The sequence below is a fragment of the Odontesthes bonariensis genome, chromosome 24 (assembly GCF_027942865.1).
Source record: "Odontesthes bonariensis isolate fOdoBon6 chromosome 24, fOdoBon6.hap1, whole genome shotgun sequence".
NCBI lineage: Eukaryota > Metazoa > Chordata > Actinopteri > Atheriniformes > Atherinopsidae > Odontesthes > Odontesthes bonariensis.
Window position 1 is genome coordinate 1,209,467 of NC_134529.1, and position 20,787 is coordinate 1,230,253.

Sequence of the window (20,787 nt, forward strand, 5' to 3'; positions counted from 1 at the left end):
GATTAAATTGTGTTCGACATAGGATTTTTAAACGTTTGCAGTAAATCTGCCCAGTGACAGAAAGGATAAATGTTTCTGATTCAACGGTAACACATCATCAATATTCATCATGATGTTCATCACAAGCTTCATTTACGTCCTTCATGTTCAGGCTATAAAACGGGTTAAATCCAACATAGTGCATACATTTCACCATCATTATGTCAGTGAGGCAGCCAATAAAAGTGTTTTAAGTCTTATTAAAGAAAAGAGAAACCAGTTACTGCCTGTAGAGGGCCAGCAACAATGTTTTTATTTAAAAAAGGAAAACTAGAATCTCAGTTTGGTTTTTGTTATTATTATTATTATTTCTTCTAAATTCTTCTAAAACACAGATAAAAGAAAACTGTAAGGTACTCCCTGTTGAGACGCTTTTCCCGGATCTGCAGCCTTCGTTCACATCGTACCTCCCTGCAGTCTCTGCTGAATAATCCATCACATCGGCTGGATTTGATAAAGAATTTGCTCCTCTGTGACAGTGAAATGAGACTTTCAGCTCTTATCAGAAGCTGCAGCTTGCTGATCCGAGGCCGGTTTCAGCATCTGAGACACGATGAAGATGAAGCTTCAGTCAAAGCTGTGAAGTTTGCAAATGTCAGGAAAACGTGGAATAAATGTTTTATTATCAAGCTGATAAAAACAGTTTGTTTGGTTCTATGAGTATTTCTTCAGGGTTATATATATATTATTTATTTATTTATTTATTCATTTTATTATTTATTATTTTTATTTATTTTACATATAAATATATATGTAAATGAATCATTAATCACTTAATTTCTTTCTTTAACTTCCGTCCTTTAGTCTGTCTTTCTGCTCATTCTGTGAGACGTTTCTGTCCTCCGTCAGCAGGGGGCGCAGTGACGTACCGCAGACATGGACACGACCACGTCCATCAAGATGACCACGCTGGCCATCCAGAACCTGTTCAGCTACGTGGAGGAGGAGAACCTGGCTGCTCTCAAGGCTCATCTGGACCGCTTCAAGGAGGTCGACGGACGCAGCGACGTACGAAACACTTCGTTTTTTTACTCGTTTTGTGCGTTTGTCCTGATGGAGTTCACTTCTGATGTTCTTCGTTTTTAATTTTTAATTTTAGTAAAATTATTAAAATTAAATAAATGTTTATTTATTGAATTATTTACAATAAATAATTCAATAAATGTACTTTTATTGAATTATTGAATTATTTTCAATAAAAAAAAATTATTTAATCGTTATTTATTTAACCAGATTTATTTAATCGTTTCCTTTCTTTAGCCAGAAAGCTCCCATTAAGATATAAGATCTCTCCTTCCAGGGAGAACCCCAAGGCTCCGTGTTGGGGCCCTTTATCTTTTCAGTTTTTCTTGTGTTGTTTCTTACGAGTTTAATTATTAATTTGTTTGTTTGTACACATGCATTGTGTTTGTTTACTTTTTGTGTTTGTTAACTTGTGGTGTTTGTTTACTTGTGGTGTTTGTTTACTTGTTTACTTGTTGTGTTGGTGTGCAGAACGGTCAGACGCCGCTCATGCTAGCGGCGGAGCAGGGCAGTCTGGAGATCATCCAGGAGCTGCTCAGGAGGGGAGCCAACGTTAACCTGGACGACGTGGTGAGCAGAACGAGCGCTCCCTCTGGTTTAGTTTTCGTTTGTTCGATAAATAAGATAAACGCTCCTGTCTTCTTCTCTTTGCGTCGCCAGGACTGCTGGTCGGCTCTGATCTGCGCCGCTAAGGAGGGTCACGTGGACGTGGTGAAGGAGCTGCTGGAGAGCAGCGCCTACATCGAGCACAGAGACATGGTGGGAGCAAAGCCTCATGGGAAATGTAGTAGTTTCCACGGCAGTGGCGTGTGATAACCGTTAGCTTGCGTGTCGTGTCTCAGGGCGGCTGGACGGCGCTGATGTGGGCAGCGTACAAAGGACGGGTGGAGGTGACGCAGCTGCTGCTGGAGGACGGCGCCAACCCCAACACCACCGGACAGGTAACGCGCACGGCGAGCGCTGATGGGCGCGCACGGTGAGCGTAACCATGACAACCCTGACCTCCGCTTTGTCCCCGTCTCCATCACAGCAGTACAGCGTGTACCCCATCATCTGGGCCGCCGGCCGAGGACACGCCCACATCGTCAGGCTGCTGCTGGAGAACGGCGCCAAAGTCAACTGTTCTGATAAGGTGAAACAGAACCAAAACAGAACCAAAACAGAACCTGATACAGAACCCGACACAGAACCTGATACAGAACCTGACACAGAACCCGACACAGAACCCGACACAGAAACAGAACAGAACAGAAACAGAAACAGAACCTGACACAGAACCCGACACAGAACCCGACACAGAACCTGATACAGAACCTGATACAGAACCTGACACAGAACCCGACACAGAACCCGACACAGAACCCGACACAGAACCAAAACAGAACCAAAACAGAACCTGATACAGAACCCGACACAGAACCTGATACAGAACCTGACACAGAACCTGATACAGAACCTGACACAGAACCCGACACAGAACCCGACACAGAACCCGACACAGAACCAAAACAGAACCTGATACAGAACCCGACACAAAACCCGACACAGAACCTGACACAGAACCAAAACAGAACCAAAACAGAACCCGACACAGAACCTGATACAGAACCTGACACAGAACCCGACACAGAACCCGACACAGAACCCGACACAGAACCAAAACAGAACCTGATACAGAACCCGACACAAAACCCGACACAGAACCTGACACAGAACCAAAACAGAACCAAAACAGAACCCGACACAGAACCTGATACAGAACCTGACACAGAACCCGACACAGAACCCGACACAGAAACAGAACAGAAACAGAAACAGAACCTGACACAGAACCCGACACAGAACCCGACACAGAACCCGACACAGAACCAAAACAGAACCTGATACAGAACCCGACACAAAACCCGACACAGAACCTGACACAGAACCAAAACAGAACCAAAACAGAACCCGACACAGAACCCGACACAGAACCTGACACAGAACCAAAACAGAACCCGACACAGAACCCGACACAGAACCCGACACAGAACCCGACACAGAACCTGATACGGAACCTGACACAGAACCCGACACAGAAACAGAACAGAACCAAACACAGAACCCGACACAGAAACAGAACAGAACAGAAACAGAAACAGAACCTGACACAGAACCCGACACAGAACAGAAACAGAACCTGACACAGAACCCGACACAGAACAGAAACAGAACCTGACACAGAACCCGACACAGAAACAGAACAGAACAGAACAGAAACAGAACAGAAACAGAACCTGACACAGAACCTGACACAGAACCTGACACAGAACCCGACACAGAACCAAAACAGAACCCGACACAGAACCAGAACAGAACAGAACAGAAACAGAACCTGACACAGAACCTGACACAGAACCTGACACAGAACCCGACACAGAACCCGACACAGAACCAAAACAGAACCCGACACAGAACCTGATACAGAACCAAAACAGAACCTGATACAGAACCCGACACAGAACCCGACACAGAACCCGACACAGAACCCGACACAGAACCTGATACAGAACCTGACACAGAACCCGACACAGAACCCGACACAGAAACAGAACAGAACAGAAACAGAAACAGAACCTGACACAGAACCCGACACAGAACCCGACACAGAACCTGACACAGAACCAAAACAGAACCTGATACAGAACCCGACACAGAACCTGACACAGAACCAAAACAGAACCAAAACAGAACCCGACACAGAACCTGATACAGAACCTGACACAGAACCCGACACAGAAACAGAACAGAACAGAAACAGAAACAGAACCTGACACAGAACCCGACACAGAACCCGACACAGAACCCGACACAGAACCCGACACAGAACCAAAACAGAACCTGATACAGAACCCGACACAAAACCCGACACAGAACCTGACACAGAACCAAAACAGAACCAAAACAGAACCCGACACAGAACCTGACACAGAACCAAAACAGAACCCGACACAGAACCCGACACAGAACCCGACACAGAACCTGATACGGAACCTGACACAGAACCCGACACAGAAACAGAACAGAACCAAACACAGAACCCGACACAGAAACAGAACAGAACAGAAACAGAAACAGAACCTGACACAGAACCCGACACAGAACCTGACACAGAACCCGACACAGAACAGAAACAGAACCTGACACAGAACCCGACACAGAAACAGAACAGAACAGAACAGAACAGAAACAAAACAGAAACAGAACCAGAACAGAACAGAAACAGAACCTGACACAGAACCTGACACAGAACCTGACACAGAACCCGACACAGAACCCGACACAGAACCAAAACAGAACCCGACACAGAACCTGATACAGAACCAAAACAGAACCTGATACAGAACCCGACACAGAACCCGACACAGAACCCGACACAGAACCTGATACAGAACCAAAACAGAACCTGATACAGAACCCGACACAGAACCCGACACAGAACCCGACACAGAACAGAACAGAAACAGAACCTGACACAGAACCCGACACAGAACCAGAACAGAACAGAACAGAAACAAAACCCGACACAGAACCTGACACAGAACCCGACACAGAAACAGAACAGAGACAGAACCTGACACAGAACCTGACACAGAAACAGAACAGAAACAGAACCTGACACAGAACCCGACACAGAACCCGACACAGAAACAGAACAGAAACAGAACAGAACAGAACAGAACAGAAAACAGAACCCGACACAGAAACAGAACAGAAACAGAACAGAACAGAACAGAAAACAGAACCCGACACAGAAACAGAACAGAAACAGAACCCGACACAGAACATCTTATAGTCAGAACTCAGAACAGACTGAAGCTGACCTAAAAAACCTTCACAGACGTGTTATTAAAGATTATTAAAGGTTATTAAATGTTATTAAAGGTTATTCAAGGTTATTAAATGTTATTAAAGGTTATTAAATGTTATTAAAGGTTATTAAATGTTATTAAAGGTTATTCAAGGTTATTAAATGTTATTAAAGGTTATTAAATGTTATTAAAGGTTATTAAATGTTATTAAAGGTTATTAAAGGTTCTGTGCATGTGTCTGTGTGACAGTACGGTACCACCCCGCTGATCTGGGCCGCCAGGAAAGGACACTTTGACTGCGTGATGCACCTGCTGGAGAACGGCGCCGACGTGGACCAGGAGGGGGCGGTAAGTCCTACCGAGAGTGAACATCCGTAACTATAGTAACCACAGACTCAGACGGGTCCGTCCATAGATGTGTATAGAATCATAGATATGTATAGAACCATAGATATGTATAGAATCATAGATATGTATAGAACCATAGATATGTATAGAACCATAGATATGTATAGAATCATAGATATGTATAGAACCATAAATATGTATAGAACCATAGATATGTATAGAATCATAGATATGTATAGAACCATAGATATGTATAGAACCATAGATATGTGTAGAACCATAGATATGTATAGAACCATAGATATGTATAGAACCATAGATATGTATAGAATCATAGATATGTATAGAATCATAGATATGTGTAGAACCATAGATATGCTTAGAACCATAGATATGTGTAGAACCATAGATATGTGTAGAACCATAGATATGTATAGAATCATAGATGTGTATAGAATCATAGATATGTGTAGAACCATAGATATGTGTAGAACCATAGATATGTATATAACCATAGATATGTATAGAATCATAGATGTGTATAGAATCATAGATATGTGTAGAACCATAGATATGTATAGAACCATAGATATGTATAGAACCATAGATATGTATAGAATCATAGATATGTGTAGAACCATAGATATGTGTAGAACCATAGATATGTATATAACCATAGATATGTATAGAATCATAGATATGTATAGAATCATAGATGTGTATAGAATCATAGATGTGTGTAGAACCATAGATATGTATAGAACCATAGATGTGTATAGAACCATAGATATGTATAGAACCATAGATATGTATAGAACCATAGATATGTATAGAACCATAGATATGTATAGAATCATAGATATATGTAGAACCATAGATATGTATAGAACCATAGATATGTGTAGAACCATAGATATGTGTAGAACCATAGATATATATAGAACCATAGATATGTGTAGAAGGGCTAGATGTCTCGTCCGCGTTGCTGGGCAACGGAGTGGAACGTCCGCAGATGGCGGCCATCTTACCACAGGCAGCTCTCTCGCCGACAACATTGTGTTGATGGTGAAACATTCAAACATTCAAGACATAACTTGCTTAATTCTTAAACGTTTAGGTTATTATAAACATCAAAGTAGTAAGCTAATTATCACACTACAGACGAAGTCCATATTTATTTTTTAGAATAAAAATGTAAATATTTCAGGTTTATTTGCCCCATGACTCAACTTTATTTATCCCTTGGGATGACTTCCTCAGGGAAATTCAAGTCCCCAGTAGCTCCAAACACACACTTAGGATCTCTATAAATCTAAAATACAGTATAAGATAGAATAATTAATATAATATATCATTAATATAGAATAATCTAAAACAAAGTGTAAAAAAGAATATAGGCTATACAAGATATACAAAGTAAAGAGAGTTAAATAAAATAAGTTATAGCACTATGGTTGAGTTATTGCCCATAATGCACTACACTTGTGTTAATTACACATTGTATGCACATAGTCTGACCATAAATAGAAAAGATATTGCACAGTAGTGACGGGAATTATTGCACAGATGACCGAATAAATAAGATATCGCACAGGGTCTTTCAGTATGTAAAACAGTGTAAAATCAGAGTAATAGCGTCAGAGCAGATCACTTAGCGTAACCATGGTTACCTCAGGTCTGACTGTCTCCCGGACATCTCACCCTGTGGTAAGATGGCCGACTTGTGCGGACGTTCTAAACTCAGACGCAACACATCGAGCCATTCTATACATATCTATGGTTCTATACATATCTATGGTTCTATACACATCTATGGTTCTATACACATCTATGGTTCTATACATATCTATGGTTCTATACATATCTATGGTTCTATACACATCTATGGTTCTATACACATCTATGGTTCTATACATATCTATGATTCTATACACATCTATGATTCTATACACATCTATGATTCTATACACATCTATGGTTCTATACATATCTATGGTTCTATACATATCTATGGTTCTATACATATCTATGGTTCTATACATATCTATGATTCTATACACATCTATGATTCTATACACATCTATGATTCTATACATATCTATGGTTCTATACATATCTATGGTTCTATACATATCTATGATTCTATACATATCTATGGTTCTATACATATCTATGGTTCTATACATATCTATGGTTCTATACATATCTATGGTTCTATACATATCTATGATTCTATACACATCTATGGTTCTATACACATCTATGATTCTATACACATCTATGATTCTATACACATCTATGATTCTATACATATCTATGGTTCTATACATATCTATGGTTCTATACATATCTATGATTCTATACATATCTATGGTTCTATACATATCTATGGTTCTATACATATCTATGGTTCTATACATATCTATGGTTCCGTCCAACCGTGTGTGCGCTCTCCTCAGAACTCCATGACGGCGCTGATCGTGGCGGTGAAGGGCGGCTACACCGAGGTGGTGAAGGAGCTGCTGAAGAGGAACCCCAACGTCAACATGACCGACAAGGACGGCAACACGGCGCTGATGATCGCCGCCAAGGAGGGCTACACCGAGATCGTCCAGGACCTGCTGGACGCCGGGACCTACGTCAACATCCCCGACCGGGTGAGACGGACGCCGTCCAGAAGGATCTGTCCACCGGGGGCGCCGTGTAGGGGGCTGACCTTTGACCTTTGTGTTTCAGAGCGGCGACACGGTGCTGATCGGAGCGGTGAGGGGCGGCCACGTGGAGATCGTCAGGGCTCTGCTGCACAAATACGCCGACATCGACATCAGAGGACAGGTGATTCATTTAAATGCTGATTCATCACTGTGGGGTGACGCATATATGGAGGACTGAACCTGCCAGAATATGAAATAATTGATTCTAAATGCCAAAATTTAAAGAACAGAATGTGAAATAAACATTTTTCTGCTCTAATAGCTTGGTTTCAGTCACGTGGTCGTAAGGGGCGCGGTTTTCAGATGGTTGTCAGGAAGTAAATATGGCGACTACGTCTATGGAGGAAACCGTTCCAGAGAGATTTAGAGCCATTTTCTAGAATACGATACAAACAATTAGTGAGTAAATATGTTGGGCGGGACCCGTACCTCATGAAGACGAGTGAATTTTCTGGAGAATATAAGGATTTGCCGACCATCGAGGCTGTGGACATAACCAACTATCTGGTCCTTCAAACATCATACTACACAAAACAACAAATGAAGGCCTAGAAAAGTATGGAGGCGCACAATTTTTTTGTAAGCGGATGGGTCCACAACCTTGGTACTAAACGGCTCCACGACGGATATTGTTTGGTCTTCGCCAGGGTGAGTTATATTGTTGTTATATTACAGTTGTTATAGCCCAGTCTACCGACTCAACGTTGAAGAGATGCCTCGGATTTCGGCTTAGTGGTTTCGTAACCGAGCTTGACCGTCGGAGCCCAGTCTACTGACTCAACGTCACCCAAAGCGCTAGGGACGCCTAAAAAGTCACAATGAAGCCCATATTGGACTACCGGAAACTTAATAATCATTACTAAGTAAATAAGTATTTAACAACACCCCAATGCTATATAAACACAGCCACAAAAACAAAGTTAGCAGTTAGCTAACATAGCTCTGCTCCTGCCAACTGCAGACGTAGGTTTGAAATCCATTTTTTACGGCATTGTTCTGTTAGCTTTTTACATTTCTCACCTTTGTGCACGACAACCTTTGGTATTCTAAAAAAAACATTTTTCTTTTTCACGGGTAGAACGGTTGGAGCAGCCGTAAACAGCACAAAACACGGCGTGTTGATTTTTTTTACACAGCAGTTCTCTGGGCAGACTTCACTTCCTGACATCCATCTGAATTTCGCGCGTTCGCGATGCAGCACTGTGACGTCACGTGAAACCAAGCTATTTAAGTTTGTGTTGCTATTTATTATTTATTTCTGTTTTAAGCTTCTTTACGTTGTTTTGATTTAACACCAGTTTTTGCTCCTTTAACGCCCGAGCAGGAGAGTAAGACGGCTCTGTACTGGGCCGTGGAGAAAGGAAACGCCACCATGGTGAGGGACATCCTGCAGTGTAACCCCGACACCGAGACCTGCACCAAGGTGAGTTTTCTGACATGTTTTTATAATTCTTCAAACTATTCTGCGTGAAATGAAGCTGTAAAATCTGATCATTTGGAACCACAGAAGCAGCAGGAAGTGCAGCAGAGAGCGTTAAAATCTGTGTTTTTATATGTCAGGACGCAGAGACTCCTCTGATCAAAGCCACCAAGATGAGGAACATCGAGATCGTGGAGTTGCTGCTCGACAAAGGAGCCAAAGTGTCGGCCGTGGACAAGGTGAGAAAGCTGCTGCAAAGTGCTACAAAGTGCCTAATCTGGTGGTTAATGTGTGTAAAAGCAGAATAAAATAATAAATACCTGAATATGGACCACTTCTGTATGGAAGCCCTGAGGGGCCAGCAGAGAAAAAAAACACTTTTTCCACTTTGAATAGAAAAGAAATAGAAAAATACTTTATTCATCCCCCAATGGGGGAAATTCAAATTAGTCAAGTAGCTCAAAATCTTTTAAAATATTTACAATGATTGTATTAACAACAATAATATTTGATTTGCTTTTAATTAAATAATAGTATATTAAATAATTAAATAATAAAATTAGATCATTTGAGCCCTAAAAGGCAAAATAATTTCATTAATTTCTCACCAAATTCACTTCTTTTTATACTTATTCACACTTTAGGGGCTAAAAGGCAAACAAAGAAATGACCTATTACAACTTTTTACAATCTATGAACAATAAGGAAAAGTAATTAAAAAACTATGGCTAATTAAAGCTAATTATTGCTAATTATGGCTGTAATATTCTTCTCTGCCACTAGAGGTCGGCCGACCAAACTTCGGTCCATAGGAAACACTCTTTATGGTTCATATCAGTTAATCTGAGCCACAATCAGACTCACTTTTTTATTTATTTATTTTATTTTTACTGAACTAAACTTTCGATCTTTGTCCTACGTCCCACCTAAACGCCGTTTCCCCCCAGAAAGGAGACACTCCCCTTCACATCGCCATTCGCGGCCGGAGCCGCCGCCTGGCCGAGCTCCTGCTCAGAAACCCCAAAGATGGCCGCCTGCTGTACCGACCCAACAAGGCCGGAGAGACGCCGTACAATGTGGACTGCAGCCACCAGAAGAGCATCCTGACGCAGATCTTTGGAGCGCGTACGTTATCTCCTGCGTCATCTAACATGTTGTCATTTATAAAAGCCTGTGAGCAACAGATTTTACAAAATAAAAGCCTGTGAGCGACAGACTTTACAAAATAAAAGCCTGTGAGCAACAGATTTTACAAAATAAAAGCCTGTGAGCAACAGACTTTTACAAAATAAAAGCATGTGAGCAACAGATTTTACAAAATAAAAGCCTGTGAGCAACAGACTTTTACAAAATAAAAGCCTGTGAGCAACAGACTTTTACAAAATAAAAGCCTGTGAGCAACAGACTTTTACAAAATAAAAGCCTGTGAGCAACAGACTTTTAGAAAATAAAATCCTGTGAGCAACAGACTTTTACAAAATAAAAGCATGTGAGCAACAGACTTTTACAAAATAAAAGCCTGTGAGCAACAGATTTTACAAAATAAAAGCATGTGAGCAACAGACTTTTACAAAATAAAAGCATGTGAGCAACAGACTTTTACAAAATAAAAGCCTGTGAGCAACAGATTTTACAAAATAAAAGCCTGTGAGCAACAGACTTTTACAATAATAAAATAATTAATAAAACCTGCGTTAATGATAAAATATTTATCGGCGTTAAATAATTAACAAGTTAACGCGATAATAAAGAGTTAACTCGCCCAGCCCTGAAAAAAATGAATCAATTCAGTTACAAAAAACATTTAAAAAAAGAAAATCAATTAAAACAAACCTGTAAATTCTGACCGTTATCATCTTTATAATTAAAGTTAACCTGAAAAACATCTTAAATATTTTCTGTTAACGAACCACGATTTAGAGTCGAAGTTCTGAAGTTAAGAAGTTCTGGTTCTGGTTGATGAATCTTTTTCAAACAGATGTTTCAGGTGGAGGTTTCAGGTTAACATCTGGCTCCGCCCCCTTGCAGGTCACCTGTCGCCCACGGAGACCGACGGCGACATGCTGGGCTACGACCTGTACAGCTCCGCTCTGGCCGACATCCTGAGCGAACCCACCATGCAGCCCCCGATCTGCGTGGGCCTGTACGCCCAGTGGGGCAGCGGGAAGTCCTTCCTGCTGAAGAAGCTGGAGGGTGAGTCTGCGCTCTGAACATCTGTTAACATCTGCTGAACATCTGTTAACATCTGCTGAACACCTGTTAACATCTGTTAACATCTGCTGAACACCTGTTAACATCTGTTAACATATGCTGAACATCTGTTAACACCTGTTAACATCTGCTGAACATCTGTTAACATCTGCTGAACATCTGTTAACACCTGTTAACATCTGCTGAACATCTGTTAACATCTGCTGAACATCTGTTAACACCTGTTAACATCTGTTAACATCTGCTGAACATCTGTTAACATCTGCTGAACATCTGTTAACATCTGCTGAACACCTGTTAACACCTGTTAACATCTGCTGAACACCTGTTAACATCTGCTGAACATCTGTTAACATCTGCTGAACATCTGTTAACATCTGCTGAACACCTGTTAACACCTGTTAACATCTGCTGAACACCTGTTAACACCTGTTAACATCTGCTGAACATCTGTTAACACCTGTTAACATCTGCTGAACATCTGTTAACACCTGTTAACATCTGCTGAACATCTGCTGAACATCTGTTAACATCTGCTGAACACCTGTTAACACCTGTTAACATCTGCTGAACATCTGTTAACACCTGTTAACATCTGCTGAACATCTGCTGAACATCTGTTAACATCTGCTGAACACCTGTTAACACCTGTTAACATCTGCTGAACATCTGTTAACACCTGTTAACATCTGCTGAACATCTGTTAACATCTGCTGAACACCTGTTAACACCTGTTAACATCTGCTGAACACCTGTTAACACCTGTTAACATCTGCTGAACACCTGTTAACACCTGTTAACATCTGCTGAACACCTGTTAACACCTGTTAACATCTGCTGAACATCTGCTGAACATCTGTTAACATCTGCTGAACACCTGTTAACATCTGTTAACATCTGCTGAACACCTGTTAACACCTGTTAACATCTGCTGAACATCTGTTAACACCTGTTAACATCTGCTGAACACCTGTTAACATCTGCTGAACACCTGTTAACACCTGTTAACATCTGCTGAACATCTGTTAACACCTGTTAACATCTGCTGAACACCTGTTAACACCTGTTAACATCTGCTGAACATCTGCTGAACATCTGTTAACATCTGCTGAACATCTGTTAACATCTGCTGAACCCCTGTTAACACCTGTTAACATCTGCTGAACATCTGTTAACACCTGTTAACATCTGCTGAACACCTGTTAACACCTGTTAACATCTGCTGAACATCTGTTAACACCTGTTAACATCTGCTGAACATCTGTTAACATCTGCTGAACACCTGTTAACATCTGCTGAACACCTGTTAACACCTGTTAACATCTGCTGAACATCTGTTAACATCTGCTGAACATCTGTTAACATCTGCTGAACCCCTGTTAACACCTGTTAACATCTGCTGAACATCTGTTAACACCTGTTAACATCTGCTGAACATCTGTTAACATCTGCTGAACATCTGTTAACATCTGCTGAACACCTGTTAACATTAACATCTGTTAACGTGCTCCCCCTCCTCAGATGAGATGAAGACGTTCGCCGGGCAGCAGATCGAGCCGTTGTTCCAGTTCTCCTGGGTGGTCGTCTTCCTGTCTCTGCTCCTCTGCGGCTCCGTCGCCATCGTCCTCGGGTTCACCGCCGACCCGAAGCTCGCCATGGCGGTCTCCCTCAGCCTGCTGGCGCTCGTCTATCTCTTCTTCGGTGAGGCGCGACTTCTCGCTCTCCTTTCCTTCTTCTTCTGCAGCAGCAGGTGTAAACGGGGTTGTGTTTTCCCGCAGTGGTCGTGTACTTCGGCGGGCGCCGGGAGGGTGAGAGCTGGACCTGGGCGTGGCTGCTCAGCACTCACCTGGCCCGCCACATCGGGTATCTGGAGCTGCTGCTGAGGCTGATGTTCGTCAACCCGCCGGAGCTGCCGGAGCAGAGCACCAGAGCTCTGCCTGTCAGGTAACGCCGCTAACGCCGCTAACGCTCAGGTAACGCTCAGCTAACGCCGCTAACGCTCAGCTAATGCTCGGCTAACGCTCGCCTAACGCCGCTAACACTCAGCTAGTGCTCAGCTAATGCTCGGCTAACGCTCGCCTAACGCTCAGCTAACACTCAGCTAACGCTCAGCTAACACCGCTAACGCTCAGCTAACACTCAGCTAACGCTCAGCTAATGCTCGGCTAACGCTCGCCTAACGCTCAGCTAACACTCAGCTAACGCTCGCCTAACGCTCGGCTAATGCTCGGCTAACGCTCAGATCGCGCTCAGCTAGTGCTCAGCTAGCGCTCAGCTAACGCTCGGCTAATGCTCAGCTAACGCTCAGCTAATGCTCGGCTAACGCTCGCCTAACGCTCAGATCGCGCTCAGCTAGTGCTCAGCTAGCGCTCAGCTAACGCTCGGCTAATGCTCAGCTAACGCTCAGCTAATGCTCGGCTAACGCTCGCCTAACGCTCAGATCGCGCTCAGCTAGTGCTCAGCTAGCGCTCAGCTAACGCTCAGCTAATGCTCGGCTAACGCTCGCCTAACGCTCAGATCGTGCTCAGCTAGCGCTCAGCTAACGCTCGGCTAACGCTCGGCTAACGCTCAGCTAATGCTCGGCTAACGCTCGCCTAACGCTCAGCTAACGTTTGGCTAACGCTCAGCTAATGCTCGCCTAACGCTCAGCTAACGCTCGGCTAACGCTCGGCTCACCTGTGAAAGAAAACACAGATTAACTTAGAGAGGGAGGGGCTAAAGGAGAAGGAGCTGTGAGGGTGTGGCCACCTGAAAAGGAAGCCACGCCTTCCAAACTTTAGAGTTTAATCCACAAATGATTTATTTCAGGCTGTAAGGTCTCGAACACCAGCACGCGCTGCTAAGAACGACCAATACGGCGAGCATAATGGCGGCTTCATTCCGCTTTGCGTGCTGATAAAAGATCAATGCAGCCTACGGCTGTGTTCGAAACCACATACTGCATCCTCATCGATCAGACAGTATGCAGAGTGTTTACCCACAATGCATTTCGCTCCTGCCCGAGCCGAAATCAGCCGGCCTGAAGCTGATTTCCCTTAAGCTCTAAACTCTGTAAACTTTAGCAACATTTGAAACATTTTCAGGTGAGAAAGTAGTCGTTTAGATCCCCAACGTGTTGAAAACCTGACAAAATACCGGCTGTTTACAATTTTGTTCCCACGAATTCGGCGCTACTAAAGCTAGCCGCAGTGAGCTAACGCACTTCCGGTTATTTTCACAAAATAAAATACCCGTTGCCTTTTATCATAGGGAAAGCCATTACCATACAATTGGTGCTTTTGTTTTGAAAACAGGAAGTGAACCTACCCTCGTTGTAGCTAGCTTGAAACTGCCGTTTTGACAGGAAATGACGATCGGCGACATCACGTTACGTTGCATCTTGGGTAGTTTGAGTATGAGTAGTAACCTCATGATGCATACCCAACATTTAGGAGAATCTAGTATGCATCCGGGAACTTCTGCTTACTCAAACTGTCATACTAACTCAGAAAGTTAGTACCTGAACAGGTGTGATTCTCCTTTTAAAGCTGATGTCTCCCGCAGGTTCCTGTTCACAGACTACAACCGTCTGTCCAGCGTCGGAGGAGAGACGTCGATGGCCGAGATGATCGCCACGCTGTCGGACGCCTGCGAGAGAGAGTTCGGCTTCCTCGCCACGCGTCTGTTCAGAGTTTTTAAGACCGAGGAGACACAAGGTGCTTCAGTCGGCCACCAGGGGGCGATGCTTGGGAGCCGGGATGTAATTTATCTGATCCAAACATTCTTCTTCTGCTCGTCCTCTCAGGTAAGAGGAAGTGGAAGAAGACGTGCTGCGTGCCGTCCGTCGTCCTCTTCGCCTTCGTGCTGCTCTGCCTGGTCACTGGCATGGCGCTGCTGGCGCTCTTTAAGGTGGACGACGACAACAAGACGGTGAACGGCGTGCTGATCGGCATCGCCATCATCGTGGGCCTGGCCGTGCTGGTGAACTGCAGGACGTGGTGGCAGGTGACCGACTCCGTGCTGAACTCGCAGAGGAAGCGGCTGCACGGCGCCGCCAACCGCATGCACAAGCTGAAGAGCGAGGGCTTCATGAAGGTGAGGGCGCCGTACGGCAGCACGTGACATCACACTGGCTGCAGGCGAGCGCTTCTCAGCGAGTCTCCCCCCCGTTTCCCAGGTGCTGAAGAACGAGGTGGAGCTGATGGCGAGGATGGCGAAGACCATCGACGGCTTCACGCAGCATCAGACCCGGCTGGTGGTGGTCATCGACGGGCTGGACTCCTGCGAGCAGGACAAAGTGCTGCAGATGCTCGACACGGTGAGGACGCGGCGCCCATGGAGGCCCGCCGCGGCCGCCGTGTGACATCATAACGCTGTTTTTCCTCCCGCAGGTGCGCGTTCTGTTCTCCAAAGGCCCCTTCATCTCCATCTTCGCCAGCGACCCTCACATCATCATCAAGGCCATCAACCAGAACCTGAACAGCGTCCTCAGGGACTCCAACATCAACGGCCACGACTACATGCGCAACATCGTGCACCTGCCCGTCTTCCTCAACAGCCGCGGGCTCTCCAGCGCCAGGAAGATGTGCGCCGCCGCGCCCGCCAACGGGGACGCCGCCAACTCTGAAGGTAGCGACGCCACGGGGAATCCTGCACGTTTATACACAGGGTAAACAAAGGTAAACAAAGGTAAACAACTTGTTTGTGTGTTTGTGTCCCGCAGCAGGTTGGCACGAGGAGCTGGACAGGAAACTGTCTCAGCACAGTTTGGGAGAATTAACCAAGTTTGGCAGCAAAACGACCTTAAACCGCCGGGTGAGTGTGTGTGTGTGTGTGTGTGTGTGTGTGTGTGTTCTTGCACTTTCTGTTGAGTGAGGACCTCGTTTTTTGACATCTTGGACTTTCCTCACTATGTTTCCCTCTGGATGACCTCCTTAGGTTATTTAGATGCTACATGAACAATATGAAATGATGATAGACTTTATCACAATTATTACAGATAAAGTTTATTTCAATTCATTTTACCAGTAAAAAATTAATCCACTTAATAAAAAACAAAAAAAACTATTGGCGCTTTTCCACTAGCTCTACACGGCTCGCCACGGCTCGGTTTGGTTGTGTTTCCATTATAAACGAGTATACTTCGTGCCTCCTCGACGTGGGCGGGGTCACCCTGTGGCTTTTTGTGGCACAGAAGGCCAGAGAAGTATCCTAGCTATCCGCCAGACAAAACAGTATTGAAAAGTACTGGAGAGTTTTGTTACGAGCTTCAAAAAGACAACGTTTGGAGGTTAGCTAACGGTTGCTAATGCTAGCTTTTATTATCCGCGTTATGACGTTTCCAGTGACGACACTCATCGCCCAATCAGTGGAAGGCAGTCGGCTGACGTCACGTTTTAGTAACGCTTCGGCCCGCTTGGAACCGGGGCTGAGGTGGTACGGAAAATCGTCCTGGTTGCAGGTACGGCGTGCTAGTGGAAACACGCAATAGCGCGCCGAGCCGAAGCGAGCCGAAGTGAGCTGGTGGAAAAGCGTCATATATGTCCGGTCCTCACTCTGGAAGTTAAAATATTTTTCTGAATCTTTTGTGCTTCTGAAAATCTGAGACAGTGTATTGGATCACTGCGCCACCGAGTGTCTGGAATTATACTTTGTTTGTTTCTAAGTGAACTAGAAATACTGGTCCTCACTTTGTGAGTGGTTTTATTGTGTCCTTACTCAGCACAAAGTGCGAGAATGTGTGTGTGTGTGTGTGTGTGTGTGTGTGTTCAGGTGCACGTTCTGTGTGGGGACCTCAGTTCCTTCTCTTACCTGCTGAGGTCCTCAGATCTCAGGTGCTCGTCCTCATTGTTCTCTGTGTGCAGGACACGTACCGGCGCCGGCAGGTGCAGCGCTCGGTGACCCGTCAGATGTCCTTTGACCTGACGAAGCTGATGGTGACGGAGGATTGGTTCAACGACATCAGCCCGCAGACCATGAGGAGGCTGCTCAATATCGTCTCTGTCACAGGTAAACCGAGGCTCTGCCCTCTCCATCAGCAGCTGGATCTGCAGCTGGATCTGCAGCTGGATCTGCAGCTGCTTCTGCAGCTGCTGGATCTGCAGCTGGATCTGCAGCTGGATCAGCAGCTGGATCTGCAGCTGGATCTGCAGCTGGATCTGCAGCTGGATCTGCAGCTGGATCTGCAGCTGGATCTGCAGCTGGATCTGCAGCTGCTGGATCTGCAGCTGCTGGATCTGCAGCTGGATCTGCAGCTGCTGGATCTGCAGCTGGATCTGCAGCTGGATCTGCAGCTGGATCTGCAGCTGGATCTGCAGCTGGAGTCAGATCCGCCTCTTCCTCTCTGTGTTCAGGTCGCCTCCTGCGAGCCAATCAGATCAGCTTTAACTGGGACCGCCTGGCGTCCTGGATCAACCTGACGGAGCAGTGGCCCTACCGGACGTCCTGGCTCATCCTGTACCTGGAGGAGACGGACGGCGTCCCCGACCAGGCCACGCTCAAGACCATCTACGAGAGGTTGGAGGTCGCGCTCGCCTGTGTTGCCGTCGGTAACAGAACCAGAACCAGAACCGGTCCAACAGCAGCCGATGTGTTCTGTCTCTCTCAGGGTGCTGAAGAACATCCCGACCACCAAAGACGTGGAGCCGCTGCTGGAGATCGACGGAGACGTCCGCAGCTTCGAGGTTTTCCTGTCGTCCCGAACGCCGGTGCTGACGGCCCGAGACATCCGGACCTTCCTGCCCTGCACGGTGAACCTGGACCCGAAGCTGAGGGAGATCATCGCAGGTGAGACTGACCTGTGACCCCCGAGGCTAACGCTAACACAGCTGAGGCCCCCCGAGGCTAACGCTAACGCAGGTGTGACCCCCCGAGGCTAACGCTAACGCAGGTGTGACCCCCCGAGGCTAACGCTAACGCAGCTGAGGGCCCCCGAGGCTAACGCTAACACAGCTGAGGGCCCCCGAGGCTAACGCTAACACAGCTGAGGCCCCCCGAGGCTAACGCTAACACAGCTGAGGGCCCCCGAGGCTAACGCTAACACAGCTGAGGCCCCCCGAGGCTAACGCTAACACAGCTGAGGGCCCCCGAGGCTAACGCTAACACAGCTGAGGGCCCCCGAGGCTAACGCTAACACAGCTGAGCCCCCCCGAGGCTAATGCTAACGCAGCTGAGGGCCCCCGAGGCTAACGCTAACGCAGCTGAGGCCCCCCGAGGCTAACGCAGCTGTGACCCCCCGAGGCTAACGCTAACACAGCTGAGGCCCCCGAGGCTAATGCTAACACAGCTGAGGGCCCCCGAGGCTAACGCTAACGCAGGTGTGACCCCCCGAGGCTAATGCTAACACAGCTGAGGGCCCCCGAGGCTAACGCTAACACAGCTGAGGCCCCCGAGGCTAACGCTAACACAGCTGTGCCCCCGAGGCTAACGCTAACACAGCTGAGGCCCCCGAGGCTAACGCTAACACAGCTGAGGCCCCCGAGGCTAACGCTAACGCAGGTGTGACCCCCCGAGGCTAATGCTAACACAGCCCGAGGCTAACGCTAACACACCGGAACTGATCCAGATGTTTCCTTTCTCTCTGATCCAGATGTTTCCTTTCTCTCTGATCCAGATGTTTCCTTTCTGATCCAGCTGTTTTCTCTCTTTTCTGATCCAGATGTGCGTGCCGCCAGGGAACAGATGAACATGGGCGGAGTCCCGTACCCCGCGGTCCCGCTGCCTGAGGCCCCGCCCCGACCCACCTCGGTCTACAGCCAGGTTTCCTCGGCGTGCTCGCCGTCCGCCTCCTTCAGCGGCCCGTTCAACCTGCCGCCAGGGGGCGTGGTCTCTCCGCAGCCCCACAGCAGCTACTACAGCGGCATGGCCGGCCCGCAGCACCCCTTCTACAACAGGGTACGTTCTGGCCCCGCCCACTGAGCCCACCTGCGGCCTGGGGCAGTGATGTCATCATGTCATGTGACCTCCTCATTTCCCGTTTTAATTGGTTTGAGCTCCATGTTTAAAGATGAATCTCTGCCGTCACACACGCCCCCAGTCAGCTGATATCCATCGGGCTCTGAACCAATCAGCTCGTTCAGATGTGGTATTTAAAGGGGCAGTACACCTTTTTTACCTGCTGAGCCCTGTGACGCTGGCGTGTGGCGCCGGTGGCGATTCACTCCTTGATTTGAGTTTTTTTATGTTTGATCACCTCCATGAACATCATTTTGATTTTCTGCCCCCCCTCAGCCATATTTCCCCCACCATCTTTACCAGCTGCCACGCCCACTCGTGGCCTCCTTCCCACCACAGCTTCACCTGCGTCTGCCGCCCAAAAGCTTCAGCAGGGACGCCGCCGCACCTGTAAGTACGAGCAGCAGGACGCCGAACCGAGCGGCAGACGGAAGCTTTTTACCTCCCGAGTAAACCAGTGTTTTAATAAAACTGCACACGATTAAACTTCCTGAGAGCTTCAGCAGGAACGCCACCTCAGCGTCAGATCCACTTCTGCACGTTCATCCTCCAGATGAGCAGCTAACGCTAACAGCTTATTAGCAGCTAACGCTAACAGCTTAGCAGCAGCTAACGCTAACAGCTTAGTTATTGCCGTGCCTTTAGCTGCAGCTAACGCTAACAGCTTAGCTAATGAAGGTGACTGTGGATCTGTTTGATGAGTTTGGGTCAGTGTGGTCGTCTTTAAGGACGTTCCTGATGAAGCGCTCGCTGCTGCATCATCACCTGCTGGAACACACCGGATCGCCGCATCAATCGTTTTCACTCGTGCGTTTTTTTACACAAACTAACCGATGATTTATGATCGTGCAGCTCTGCGTTCTGAGTCTCAGGTGCTGGTTTTCTTCTTCTGCTGTCCTCTACTTCCTGTGTTCTTCTTCTGTGGTTGTTGGAGAAACAAAACGGCTTCATTTCCTGTTTGTGTCGCTCATATTTTCATCCTTCGTCTGTCTGTCTGTCTGTCTGCAGTCTAAGAGTTCATCTTTGAAAAGGAAGCAGGTACCGAACTCGCTCTGACATCACTTCCTCTGACATCACTTCCTCCTTCCCCTCAGTGTCCACAGCAAACGGCGAGATTCAGCTAAATGTGAACGTAATAATAAACTATAGTTTCATCTTCTGTCAGAAGGAGTAAAAACTTATTTGTAGTTATTTTACGGTCTGATGCAGCATCTGCATATGGAGGACCGACGCTGCCAAAACAGATAAA

At 46.2% G+C, this 20,787-nt stretch overlaps 1 protein-coding gene across 9 annotated transcripts in view; it reads left to right on the plus strand.

The window, feature by feature from the left end:
* Positions 1-20,787, plus strand: part of kidins220b (kinase D-interacting substrate 220b) — a 29,674-nt gene that overhangs the window by 2,478 nt on the left and 6,409 nt on the right. For 4 of the 9 annotated variants that reach the window (XR_012769004.1, XR_012769005.1, XR_012769006.1 and 1 more), the window contains exons 2-26: positions 889-1,047; positions 1,534-1,632; positions 1,723-1,821; positions 1,905-2,003; positions 2,093-2,194; positions 5,163-5,261; positions 7,721-7,918; positions 7,998-8,096; positions 9,300-9,398; positions 9,536-9,634; positions 10,343-10,520; positions 11,424-11,588; positions 13,128-13,307; positions 13,385-13,550; positions 15,150-15,301; positions 15,391-15,680; positions 15,763-15,903; positions 15,977-16,214; positions 16,309-16,400; positions 17,450-17,594; positions 17,939-18,101; positions 18,193-18,371; positions 19,243-19,478; positions 19,815-19,928; positions 20,547-20,576. Coding sequence is in view for 6 of the 9 variants with exons in the window: in XM_075459725.1 (XP_075315840.1) it covers positions 916-1,047; positions 1,534-1,632; positions 1,723-1,821; positions 1,905-2,003; positions 2,093-2,194; positions 5,163-5,261; positions 7,721-7,918; positions 7,998-8,096; positions 9,300-9,398; positions 9,536-9,634; positions 10,343-10,520; positions 11,424-11,588; positions 13,128-13,307; positions 13,385-13,550; positions 15,150-15,301; positions 15,391-15,680; positions 15,763-15,903; positions 15,977-16,214; positions 16,309-16,400; positions 17,450-17,594; positions 17,939-18,101; positions 18,193-18,371; positions 19,243-19,478; positions 19,815-19,928; positions 20,547-20,576 (3,594 nt within the window). In the remaining 3 variants the exon portion in view is untranslated. The remainder of the gene's footprint in view (positions 1-888; positions 1,048-1,533; positions 1,633-1,722; positions 1,822-1,904; positions 2,004-2,092; positions 2,195-5,162; positions 5,262-7,720; positions 7,919-7,997; positions 8,097-9,299; positions 9,399-9,535; positions 9,635-10,342; positions 10,521-11,423; positions 11,589-13,127; positions 13,308-13,384; positions 13,551-15,149; positions 15,302-15,390; positions 15,681-15,762; positions 15,904-15,976; positions 16,215-16,308; positions 16,401-17,449; positions 17,595-17,938; positions 18,102-18,192; positions 18,372-19,242; positions 19,479-19,814; positions 19,929-20,546; positions 20,577-20,787) is intronic. The other 5 variants (XM_075459727.1, XM_075459726.1, XM_075459728.1 and 2 more) reach the window with 5 other exon arrangements.